Source organism: Neoarius graeffei, chromosome 24 (genome assembly GCF_027579695.1).
Source record: "Neoarius graeffei isolate fNeoGra1 chromosome 24, fNeoGra1.pri, whole genome shotgun sequence".
Lineage (NCBI taxonomy): Eukaryota > Metazoa > Chordata > Actinopteri > Siluriformes > Ariidae > Neoarius > Neoarius graeffei.
Window position 1 is genome coordinate 11,549,552 of NC_083592.1, and position 13,460 is coordinate 11,563,011.

The following is a 13,460-nucleotide window of genomic DNA, read 5'->3' on the forward strand; positions in this document are numbered from 1 at the left end:
TTGTATTTCTTTAGAAACCTTGCATCACCGCATTCTTCACTCTCGCAACGTTTACTGCTCAGGTTCACTGCCGGATTCTTTATGGATGTTCTTCAAAAGATAATGAAGGATTAATAATGAAGATCGGCGGGTTTTGAGGTTCGTTTTACCTTCACAAAATGCACTTTTTTTTCCCCCTCCATTATTTATTTCAGAAATTCCAGCACGGTGACTGCGACACATGTGGAAACACCAGATGTGTTATCCTGTACTGCGCTGTCGAATTCTCCATTCTGATTGGTCTGCAAGTTGTTGGTTCATTTTCTCTCTCTCTGTTACCCCTTTTCCACCAAATCAGTTCCAGGGCTGGTTCGGGGCCAGTGCTGGTTCACAACTCGTTCAACCTGCGAGCCAGCTGAGAACTGGTTTGCTTTTCCATAGCTCACGGTGCTAAGGGAAGCCACGTCATTACATCGCTGTATACGTCAGTTACATCGCTACGTTTGCATAAACCTTGGCGCGAATATCGAAGCAACAACAACAATAATAATGGATGACTTCGCGTTTGTACAGCTGCTGCTTCTCGTCGCTTAAAAATGGCGATCTTTCGCGGTCTTGCTATTGTTGGTCTTAACAACTCCACCCCCCCGCTGACGTAAGTGGTTCTTTCCTCTGGCCCAGCAGAGAGTTGGTGCTAGCCTGGAACCAGTTTTTCTGGCCCCAGAGCCAGCTCTTTGTCAGTGGAAACAGAAAACCCGGTTCCAAACTAAGCACTGGCCCTGGAACTGCTTTGGTGGAAAAGGGGCAAGTGTGTGTGTGTGTGTGTGTGTGTGTGTGTGTGTGTGTGTGTGGAGAACTCACAGGCGATGCGCACAGTGGCTTTGCGGCTCTTGGATGTCCCCAGGTGACTCCAGGCCACACACAAGCACCAATAATCCTCAGGGCCGTGGAAATCCTCTACCTGCTGCCGAGAGACGTTGATCATCACCTCACGCACCTTCACACCTGAACACACCACACCGAGAGAGAGAATGAATATTACACAGAGAAAACACGCCCATTTTTCTGCTCGTCTTGTTGGGGAGAAAGTCAGAGGAGAACCCCTGACAGGAAGTTACTCTTACAGTAACTCTTTACAACCGTGGTGAGCAGAAAAGCATGAAAAAAACAAAAAACCCACAACACCATGCCGAACCATGAGGTGCACAGGCTTCCACAGAAGATCTGGCTTATTTCCATCTCCACTTGAATTTTATGGAATCAATTTTGTGCCAAAATGTTCATACAATACTTTTGAAATGTCAAACAAAAACGACAAATCAAAATACAAAAAAAAAGTGTCAATTTTTTTTTAGACTGGCAAACAAATTTGTGTAATCGTGCAAAATATCAGTCTATTACTCTTCAGAAACCTTTTATTTTTGTTCCGCGTCTTTCTCAGTTTTGTTTGCGATTCCAGCTTTCTCGTTTGCGCTCCCTGACTTTTTGCTTGCAGTTTTGGCACAAACTTGACGTGTGGGTGGGCTGTCCAGGAATGCATTCCCATTGGCTAACTTGTGTTTGACTGACAGCTACGCTCAGCCATTCCCTACTCAGATTCTGGCGGACTGTTTGACAAGTGACCGATCCATTGACTGTAAACAAGGATCGAGTGGACTTCAGTGGAGACCATGATATTACACTCGTCACTCGACAAACAGTCCGCCAGAATCCGAGGAGGGAATGGCTGAACGTAGCTATCAGTCAAACACAAGTTAGCCAATGGGAATGCATTCCTGGACAGCCCGCCCACACGGGAAGTTTGTGCCAAAACTGCAAGCAAAAAGTCAGGGAGCGCAAACGAGAAAGCTGGAATCACAACCAAAATAAATTACGTCAAACAAAACTGAGAAAGACGCGGAACAAAAATAAAAGGTTTCTGAAGAGTAACAGACTGATATTTTGCACGATCACACGAATAATTTGTTTGCCAGTCTAAAAAAATTGACTCTTTTTTTGTATTTTGATTTGTCGTTTTTGTTTGATATTTCAAAAGTATTGTATGAACATTTTGGAACAAAATTGATTCCATAGAATTTGTAATATTCTGAGAATAAAAGCTTTGGATCTGTTTTTTTTTTTTTTTAAACTGAAGTCAATTGGACACCATCAGGCAACTGTGGTGTTTCTTCACTTGTTCACGGAGACACGGTTTGAATGAAATGTCATGTGTGATGTGTGTGCTCGGGTTTTACTCGTCTATATGTGCGAAAACCCTGCAGGAGATTCATTAGAAACACGCTGGTGGATCGTTAATTTTTTTTTTTAATCTTATTGGATTTTAATAATTTCAGTTTTTCTGGTGTTGCTCATATTGCTGATTTTAATACATCGTCTTTTATATTTTCTATACAGTGTCTTGCAAAAGTATTCATCCCCCTACAAGCTGGAATTAATATGGATTTTTGGACGGTTAGCACCATTTGATTTACACAGCATGCCTACAACTCGAAAGGTACAAATTTTTTTTTTTTTTTATTGTGACAAACAATAATTAAGATGAAAAAACACAAATCTGGAGCATGCATAGGTATTCACCCCCTTCTGTATGAAACCCTAAATAAGAGCTGGTCCAATTAGTTGATTAAGATCCACCTGTGTGCAATCAAAGTGTCACATGATGTCTGTATAAATCACCCTGTTCTGGAAGGACCCTGACTCTGCAACACTACTAAGCAATAGGGCTGGAACGATACACCCAACTCACGATTCGATTCGTATCGCCATTTTTGACCCACGATTCGATACACCCACGATTTTTTTTAAATGTATTTTTAAAGTCGTAAATTTGACTTATTAACATTTACTTACTTACATTAACTATTTAATAACAAATAATTCAGACCACTGCAGAGAATGAGTAATATGTATGCAAAAATGAACAAATGTATATCCAAAGATTGTTTTATTTCTCAAAATAATACTGTTGAGCCGGAAGCTCTGGGTTTTTCGGTTCTGAAAAAGTCATTTTTCCAAATCGTGTAAATCCGTTAAGATTTTTTTTGGGGGGGTGGCGGCTCTCTCACTGTCTCACTCTCATAGGACCAATGATTTTCTGTGATCGCGGAAAACAGATGGAAATTACGGAATTTTTATAGTGAAACATTGCTCGCGTGTCAAAATGTAACTGCCGCAGAAGGCTTCCGCCCAAGCAGACATGCCTTCAGTGTTGCCAGATATTGCTAACGTTTTCCACCCCAAAATATGTTCAAAACCAGCCAAAAAGCACCTAAACCCGCCCAATCTGGCAACACTGCATGCCTTTCCGGTCAAGTGATTGTGATTGGCTTGTGGCACACCTAGCCAGCCAATGAGCTGCTTGTTTACAGATTCGCTCCCCGCGTCGCAACCAGAATGGCGACCGCTTAAAAGAAATGAATGCTCTGCCAGTGGCGAGTGTGGACGTTGCGTGACTCGCAGAAGATTGTCGCAGGTCGGCGAAAAAACGACTTACTAATAGATATAAAAGATAAAAGTAATTTAAGTAAGTTTAAAATGTAATTTAAATAAAAAAGTATTCATAAATTGAAGTTTGGAAGCGCCTCTGTTTTTGGGCTGAGGAGAAGTTTGAAAGGGTGTACCGCGATTCTGCCTTCTTGTATCGCGACACGGATCATGGCTCTGCGTATTTCGATTTCGATACGCATATCGTTACAGCCCTACTAAGCAAGCAACATGAAAACCAAGGAGCCTCCAAACACGTCAGAGACAAAGTTGTGGAGAAGAATAGATCAGGGTTGGGTCATAAAAAATATCCCAAACTGTAAATATCCCTCGGAGCACCATTAAATCCATTACAGCAAAATGGAAAGAATATGGCACCACTACAAACCTGACAAGAGAAGGCCCCGCCCACCAAAACCCACAGACCGAGCAAGGAGGGCATTAATCAGTGATGCAACAAAGACACCAACGATCACACTGAAGGAGCTGCAAAGACTCACAGCGGAGATGGGAGTATCTGTTCATAGGACCACTTTAAGCCATACACTCCACAGAGCGGGCGGGGCTTTATGGAAGAGTGGTCAGAAAACAGCCATTGCTTAAGAAAGCATGTTTGGAGTTCGCCCAACAGCATGTGGCAGACTCCCCAAACACATGGAAGAAGATTCTCTGGTCAGATGAAACTAAAATTTATCTTTTTGGCCATCATGTGAAACACCATGTGTGGCACGAACCCAACACCCTGAGAACACCATCACTACAATGAAGCATGGTGGTGGCAGCATCATGCTGTGGGGATGTTTTTCATCTGCAGGGACAGGAAAGCTGGTCAGGACTGAAGGAAAGATGGATGGCACTAAATACAGGGCAATTCTGGAGGAAAACCTGTTTGAGTCGGCCAGAGGTTTCAGACTGGGATGAAGGTTCACGGTCTAGCAGGACAATGACCCTAAACATACTACTAAAGCTACACTGGAGTGGTTTAAAGGGAAACATTTAAATGTCTTGGAATGGCCTAGTCAAAGCCCAGACCTCAATCAAATTGAGAATCTGTGGCATCACTTGAAGATTGCTGTCCACCAACGCAACCCATCTAACTTGGAGTTGGAACAGCTTTGCCTTGAGGAATGGGCAAAAATCCCAGTGGCTAGATGTGCTCAGCTAATAGAGACATACCCCAAGGGACTTGGAGCTGTAATTGCAGCAAAAGGTGGCTTTGTGGTTTGTGTCACAATAAAACAACAATTTGTGCCTTTAAAGTGGTAGGCATGTGTAAATCAAATGGTGCTAACCCCCAAAAATCCATTTTAATTCCAGCTTCTAATGCGACAAAACAGGACAAACACCAAGGGGGATGAATACTTTTGCAAGACACTGTATGAGCTGATAGCCTAGTAGTAGAGCAGCTAATCAGAGTGCACGACTGCGCATATCCAGTGAATGTGGATAGAATATATAGAGATTCCTTCCTTCCTTTTCATACATCTCTTGTGCTTTTCTCACTCAGACACCGCTGTGTAACTCAAGTTAGTCAGTAAAATCAGCTGAAATCTAAAGAACTTGGCAATAAAACCAGGAAATGGAAGAAAGGAAGCAATTAAGACAGGAAAGAAGGAAGGATACAGTAGATGGACAGACGGATGGCAGCAAGGACAGAAGAAAGGATTGATGAAGCAAAGTAGGAAGGAACGAAGAAAGGAGGCTAAAAATTTAGGACTGATGGAAGGGAGGATGGAAAGAAAACAAAGGAAGAAGGGACTGATGAAAGGAAAAGAAGGAAGGAAAGAAAGAATGGATGGAAACATGATGGATAAGGATAATGGATGAGGGAAGGATGGAAGATTTCACTCTTTTTTTTTTTTTTAATTGTTTTGTTCTTTGAATCAATTTTCGTTGCACAGCTGTGCCAGAGTGAGAAAGCGGCGTGATGTTCTCAGAGAACGAGGGAAGATGAAAATGAAGCGTAAACACGTGAATTACATGACATGCTGAAGAAAGAAAGCAAGGACTCTGGTCTCCTCTCTCTCTCTCTAAGCAGCTTCTTGTATGTTCTCAGGCACTCAGAATAAACTATCAGGATTTTTTTCCTCCGGTTCTGTGGCATGGCATCGTCTTGAGGAGACGGTTTCCATTTTTACTCGGACTCGTGGGATTCGACGGCTTTCATTTGCGTGTGATTTTGTTCCCTGGAGTTTTTCCAGAGGTGGTGGATTCGAGAGGAAGAGCAGCGTGCTGAGGGCAACAACGACAACAGTGTAGTGTTCATATCTGTTTCTCCTTCCTCATACACGCGTGTTAAACATTCCTTACACACACACACACAGTGTGCTTAAGTAAGATCAGGAGTCTGTTACACTCACTGCGTCACTTTACACGCTACATCATTTCAGAATGATCCTTTCTAAAGCACCTCCATCCGTCCATCCATCGGAATAATTCCAGTTTCTTGCCCCCCCCGTTCCCTCTCCGTGACTTGCTCTTATAAAAACGAGGGCAGATGATCAGGGCTGCTCTCAACGAGCTAAAACGCATCTCTCTTCTCCAAATTTGCTCATCAAGCACACGATCTCATCGCTAAGCATGTATTAGTGCTGCATGCTCCCCTACTTTTACACCGTTCTCAGAGCCATCTGCTCAAAAAGCTCCATTATTAGCTGTGTTTGTCAAGATTAACTTGGTAAATTTGTCATGATTAACTTGTGCGCGTGACTGGATAAAGAATTTCCTGAACACGTAAACAAGTGAGCATCGTAAACATGGCTTTAAACCCCAGATGGCTAAAAATTAAAGTGGCCTGCTATTCACTACACTCAGAGAGAGAGAGAGAGAGAGAGAGAGAGAGAGAGAGAGACAAGAGAAAGCGAGAGAGAGAAGAGAGAGAGAGAGAGAACAAGAGAGAGAAGGCGAGAGAAGGAGAGAGGAGAGAGACAGAAGGCAAGAGAAGAGAACAAGAGAGAGAGAGAAGGAGAGAGAAGGGAACGAGAGAGAGAGAGAGAGAAGGGAACGAGAGAGAGAGAGAGAGAGAAGGGAACAAGAGAGAGAGAGGAGAAGGCAAGAGAGAGAGAAGGGGAGAGAGAGAAGAGAACAAGAGAGAGAAGGTGAAAGAAGGGGAGAGAGAGAAGGGAACGAGAGAGATGGAGAGAGAAGGGAATGAGAGAGAAGGAAACGAGAGAGAAGGAGAGAAGGCAAGAGAGAGAGAAGGGGAGAGAGAGAGAGAACAAGAGAGAGAAGATGAAAGAAGGGGAGAGAGAGAAGGGAACGAGAGAGAAGGAGAGAGGAGAGAGAAGGGAACGAGAGAGAAGGAGAGAGAGAGAAGGGAACGAGAGAGAGGACAGAAGGCGAGAGAGGAGAGAGAGAAGGGAACGAGAGAGAGGAGAGAAGGCGAGTGAGGAGAGAAGAGAACAAGAGAGAGAAGGAGAGAGAAGGAGAGAGGGAAGAGAATGAGAGAGAGAAGGCAAGAGAAGGAGAGAGAAGGGAACAAGAGAGAGGGGAGAGAGAGAGAAGGCGAGAAGGGAACAAGAGAGAGGAGAGAGAGAGAGAGAGAGAACAAGAGAGGAAGAAGGAGGGAGAGGGAGAGAGAGAGAGAACAAGAGAGGAAGAAGGAGGGAGAGGGAGAGAGAGCTCCAACCTGAAATAAGTGACTTGTGTCAGAACTCTCCCTGTGCTAGTATAAACATGTCAAGCTGTGAGAAGAGCACGGAGCTAAACGCCCGTTAGACGACAGCTCTGAAGAACAGACCGAGCAATCCAGAGCTTCTGGAGACGTCGTTATTAAACATGTTTCCATTCTGCCTGTCACTCCTGCACTTTACTACTAGTGTTCATGTGCTCAGAGTTATCATCCCTGCTTTCAGCTCTCGCGCTCTCTCTCACAGCAGGAGGCTTTCAGACGCTGATACTCGGAGATCCCAGTCTGAGGAATTACCCCTGCTGTTAATGTGTGTCTTACAGGACAGAGAGAGGAGAGAGAAAAAGAAAACGCACCCACAATGGACCTGCTACTCACATGTTCATCAGGCATGAATGTGTGTGATGGTCATGTGATCATTTATCGAGATTGCTTTTCAGTATATCAGTCCTGCTCGAGCTTTTCGAGCTGGGAGTGTTGGGGTCAGTGCAGGATAAACGCAGCGTAAAACACTGAGGACCTCGTGAGTTTCTCTTCTGTTTCCCACTGGATGGCAGCAGCAGCTGAGCCTCCTCACTGGGTTTTAATGGGCTGCTGGCTGCATGTAGCGAATACACCGTGCCATGTGTGTACATCTCACACACACACACACACAGCTGTGAAGACGCAGCAATATACGGACTTTATGGTTTGAGTACACGGCGATGTTGGACTCCAGTATAAACCACTGCTTTCATTTCATCAGTTTTTAATTAACTACTAACAGCATTGCACAAACAGTTAAATGCTTTAAAGCCCCTTTTTTCCACTTAAATTAATACAAAAATATTTTATTTATTTAAAAAAAATTCATAAATGATTTATTTATTGGTTACTCATGGCTACGTTGTATATAAAAATTAAACAGATGTATATTCATTCCAATATATAGCAATCAGACATATTCCGTTCAGCTAACATGATTGTGGCAGAGGGGGCGTGGCCAAGCAGCAGTCTGTGAATGGAGGGCGGGGTCGGGGAAGGTAAGTGGCTAAGTCATTCCACCTGCTGTCAATTAGTGTGTGCGTGTGTGTGTCTGTCTGTCTGTGTGTTACAGGGACGGAGCATAAAAGGAGAGACAGAGCAGACAAAGGGAGCTCTCTCCCCAACCACAATGCGTGAGTGAGTGAGTGTGATGGATGGATGGATGCATGGATGATAGAAAGCAAGCAAGCTGAAAAGCCCAATTAAAAGTATGTATGTGTATAAACATCAACTCTTGCCTGCCGTGCTTCTGTGCTCCACCCACATCAGGAAGTGTTACAGTGGTGCCGAAACCCAGGAGCACAGAAGAGAACCACCCCATGGAGTCCCCGCCATTCCAAGAGCTCATCCTTGCCCTCGCTACCGCCCAGCACAACCAGCATCAAACACTGATCGCCCTCCGAAAGGAGCAGGAGCAACGCTTCAAAGCCTTGATGCTGGCCCAGCAGGAAGATCGCCAGGCGTTCCGGCACCTGCTTGCGTCAGCAGGGGCGTCGACCACTGCTGCCACCACCCTCACAAAGATGGGACCGCAGGACGATCCAGAAGCGTTCTTCGCTCTTTTCGAGCAAGCAGCCGAGGCGTGGGGGTGGCCGCTGGAGCAGCGCGCGGCGCGCCTTCTCCCGCTCCTGACTGGCGAGGCGCAGATCGCAGTGCAGCAGCTCCCTGCTGACAGCCGGTTGGTCTATGCGGACCTAACGAAAGCCATCCTGCAGCGGCTCGGCCGCTCCCCGGAGCAACATCGCCAGCGCTTCTGGACGCTGGCATTGGAGGAGGTCGGCCGGTCGTTTGCATTCGGCCAGCAACTCCGGGACGCCTGCCGGCGGTGGCTGAGGGCGGAAAATCGCACCGCCGACGAGATCATCGATCTGGTGGCACTGGAGCAGTTTGTCTTTCGACTTCCGGAAGGAATGGCGGAATGGGTCCAGTGTCATCACCCGGCGTCGCTGGAGCGAGCCATCGAGCTGGCGGAGGACCATCTGGAGGCAGTTCCGACAGCAGGCAGACGAGGTGTCTCCCCTCGCTTCTCTTCTCTCTCTCGCTTTTCTTCCCCTGTCTCTCGCCCCCGCCTCACCCCGTTCCCCTGCCACGGAGACGGTGGCTGGCTCCTTCCCAGCCGGCCCATCGCACCCATGGTGTCCTCCCCTCTCCCTCTCCTGTGTCTGTGTTGTCTTCCCCTCAGGTGAGGGACACCCATAACACCAGTGCAGAGGGAAAGCCTGGGCCGGTCTGCTGGCGCAGCGGGGAATCGGAGCATCTCCAAGGTCAGAGCTCTGCAAGGGAGGTGGGTGCTGTAATCCGGATCCCCGACACACCAGAAACTGCCCCCGATCGGGCTGGAACGTATCGCATACCGGTGAGTATTCAAGGGGCTACATATCACGCTTTGGTGGATTCCGGTTGTAATCAGACCTCAATTCACCAATGCCTGGCGCTAGGTGAGGCATTGGGGGGAGCACAAGCAGTGAAAGTGTTGTGTGCACGGGGATGTTCACCATTACTCTCTAGTATCTGTCCAAATCCTATTCTGGGGCCAAATGCATAGAATAAAGGTGGCGGTTAGTCCCTGTCTCAACCACTCGTTGATTTTGAGTACTGATTGGCCGGGATTTAAAAACCTAATGGAATATTTAACACGCAGTGGGTCCTGCACTAGTAGGTCACAGGAAGATCCCAGTGTGGCGTTGACTGGAGAAGCTGTCGCAGAGCCGTCTACATCAACACCGCATCAGAGTGAGGAGCAGCCTGCTCCTCCTCCCTCTCTCGGGGATTCCCTTGGGGATTTCCCGTTAGAGCAGTCGCGAGACGAGACTCTGCGGCATGCGTTTGACCAAGTGAGAGTAATCGATGGTCAAACTCTTCAGCCAAGCGCAGCACTGACCTTCCCCTATTTTGCCATTATTAAAAGATAGATTGTACCAAGTGATGCAGGACACTCAAACCAAGGAACAAATAACCCAGTTGCTAATCCCAAAGAGCCGTAGGGAACTCGTGTTCCCTGCGGCTCACTTTAATCCCATGGCTGGACACTTGGGGCAAGATAAAACACTAGCCCGAATAATGGCCCGGTTCTATTGGCCAGGGATTCGCAGGGATGTCCGTTGGTGGTGTGAGGCATGCCGTGAATGCCAATTAGTAAAACCCACAGCCACTCCAAAAGCGCCTTTGCGCCCTCTTCCTCTAATCGAAACCCTGTTTGAGCGAATTGGGATGGATCTCGTCGGGCCATTAGATCGGTCAGCACGGGGATATCGCTTTATTTTAGTTCTAGTGGACTATGCAACGCAATATCCGGAAGCAGTGCCTCTCCGCAATATCTCAGCACCCAATATTGCGGAAGCGCTCTTCCGCTTTATCTCCCGGGTTGGGATTCCGAAAGAAATCCTGACAGACCAAGGCACTTCGTTTATGTCACGCACACTGTGCGAGCTGTATGGGTTACTGGGGATTAAGTCTATCCACACCAGTGTCTATCACCCACAAACGGATGGCTTAGAAGAGCAATTTAATCAAACATTCAAGAAGATGATCCGGAAATTCATAAGTGATGTGCGTAATTGGGATAAGTGGCTCGAGCCCCTGTTGTTCGCAGTACGAGAGGTCCTGCAAGCCTCCACAGGGTTTTCTCCCTTCGAAAGAAATCCTGACGGACCAAGGCACTTCATTTATGACAGACCAAGGCATCTTCACTTATTATATGGGCGTAAGCCGCGTAGCATTCTGGACGTGCTACGGGAAAATTGGGAGGAGGAACCTTCAAGTAAAAATGAAATCCAGTACGTTCTTGACCTGCACACAAAACTCCACACCCTCACGCACCTAACCCAGGAGAATTTACGGCAGGCACAAGAACGTCAAAGCTGGCTGTATGACAGGGGCACGCGCCTCAGAGAGTTCACGCCGGGAGACAAAGTGCTCGTATTATTGCCCACGTAGAGTTCTAAATTAATCGCCAAGTGGCAAGGGCCCTTTGAGGTCACACGGAGTCGGGGACGTCGACTATGAGGTGACGCAAACAAATAGGGGTGGGGCACTGCAAATCTACCACCTCAACCTTTTAAAAAGCTGGAATGAGGGGGTCCCCATGGCGTTGGCATAGGTAGTCCCGGAGAAGGCAGAGCTGGGGCCGGAGGTAAAAAAGATAACATCTCGGACCACTCTGGTCCCTTGTGGAGACCACCTCTCACTAGCCCAACTCACGGAGGTGGCCAAGTTGCAAAAGGAATTTTTTGATGTGTTCTCGCCCCTTCCTGGTCATACCCACCTCATAGAACACCACATCAAAACAACCCCTGGGGTGGTAGTGCATAGCCGCCCTTACCGATTGCCTGAACACAAGAAAAAGGTGGTTCGGGACGAACTCAAGGCCATGCTCGAAATGGGCATAGTCAAGGAGTCCCACAGTGACTGGAGCAGCCCAGTGGTCCTGGTTCCCAAGACCGACGGGTCGGTCTGGTTCTGTGTGGACTATAGAAAGGTCAACGCGGTGTCTAAATTTGATGCATACCCAATGCCTTGCATTGATTAGTTGCTTGATCGGTTAGGCACTGCTTGCTTTTATTTGACACTGGATCTAACAAAGGGATATTGGCAGATCCCTTTGACTCCTATCCCGAGAGAAAACGGCCTTTTCCACACCATTTGGATTATACCAATTTGTCACGCTCCCTTTTGGGTTGTTTGGGGCACCCGCTATGTTCCAGCGGCTTATTGACCGGGTCCTCCGCCTTCACGCTGCCTACGCGGCTGCCTATCTAGACATCATAATCTACAGTAATGATTGGCTGTGGCACTTGGAACACCTGAGGGCTGTTCTAAAGTCGCTGAGGCGAGCAGGCCTCACAGCTAACCCAAAAGTGTGCAATTGGGCAGGTGGAAGTACGGTATCTGGGGTTCCACTTGGGCCATGGGCAGGTGCGTCCCCAAATTAACAAGACCGCAGCAATTGTGGCCTGCCTGAGGCCCAAGACCAAAAAGGAGGGGAGACGGTTCTTGGGGCTGGCTGGCTATTATCGTAGGTTTCTACCTAATTATTCGGACGTCACCAGCCCGCTAACCGATCTCACTAAAAAGGGGACTCCAGATCCGGTCCAGTGGACGGAGCAGTGCCAACAGGCCTTCTCTGAGGTAAAAGCTGCACTGTGTGGGGGGGCCACTTTTACACTCCCCAGACTTCTCTCTCCCCTTTATTTTGCAGACTGATGCATCGGACAGAGGGCTGGGGGCCATTTTGTCCCAGGAGGTGGAGGGCGAGGAGCACCCTGTGCCGTACATCAGCCGGAAACGCTTGATGCATGAAAGCAGGTACAGCACAATCGAGAAGGCGTGTCTCGCCATCAAGTGGGCGGTCCTCACCCTCCGATACTACCTGCTGGGGCGCCCTTTCACTCTCTGTTCGGACCACGCGCTCCTCCAGTAGCTCCACCGCATCAAGGATGCCAATGCGCGGATCACCCGTTGGTATCTCACCCTCCAGCCATTTAAGTTCGAGGTGATCCACAGGCCGGGGGCGCAGATGGTGGTGGCGGACTTCCTGTCCCATCGGGGGGGGAGTCAGCTTCAGGCCGGACGGCTCCCTGGCCTGAGTCGGGCGGTGGGGGTATGTGGCAGCGGGGGTGTGGCCAAGCAGCAGTCTGTGAATGGAGGGTGGGGTCGGGGAAGGTAAGTGGCTAAGTCATTCCACCTGCTGTCAATTAGTGCGTGTGTGTTCCAGGGACGGAGCATAAAAGGAGAGAGAGAGAGCGCGAGAGAGAGCGCACAGAGAAAGGGGGCTCTCTCCCCAACCACAATGCATGAGTGAGTGAGTGATGGATGATAGAAAGCAAGCTGAAAAGCCCGAATAAAAGTATTTATATAAACATCAACTCTCGCCTGCTGTGCTTCTGTGCTCCACCCACATCAGGAAGTGTTTCAATGATATTGAACAAGTCGAAGAGGAGTAGCTGAATGGAACATTTCCGCTAAATCAAATCAAATCAAGTTTATTTGTACAGCGCTTTTAACAATAAACATTGTCGCAAAGCAGCTTTACAGAATTTGAACGACTTAAAACATGAGCTAATTTTATCCCTAATCTATCCCCAATGAGCAAGCCTGTGGCGACGGTGGCAAGGAAAAACTCCCTCAGACGACATGAGGAAGAAACCTCGAGAGGAACCAGACTCAAAAGGGAACCCATCCTCATTTGGGCAACAACAGACAGCCTGACTATAATATTAACAGTTTTAACAGGTATATCCCTCAACTGTCCTCATGGGGCCGTCCTTCACAGGAGTGGGGCGATAAAACTCCGACCAGACACAGGGCACCAGGATGGATCAAGCAGGTCCAAGGGGCAGAAACCACG

The 13,460-nt window shown here is 47.7% G+C and overlaps 1 protein-coding gene across 4 annotated transcripts in view; it reads right to left on the bottom strand.

Moving 5' to 3' along the window:
* Window positions 1-13,460, bottom strand: part of unc5db (unc-5 netrin receptor Db) — a 484,543-nt gene that overhangs the window by 161,785 nt on the left and 309,298 nt on the right. For all 4 annotated transcript variants that reach the window (XM_060906684.1, XM_060906685.1, XM_060906683.1 and 1 more), the window contains one exon: window positions 841-984. In XM_060906684.1, coding sequence (XP_060762667.1) covers window positions 841-984 — 144 coding nt within the window. The remainder of the gene's footprint in view (window positions 1-840; window positions 985-13,460) is intronic.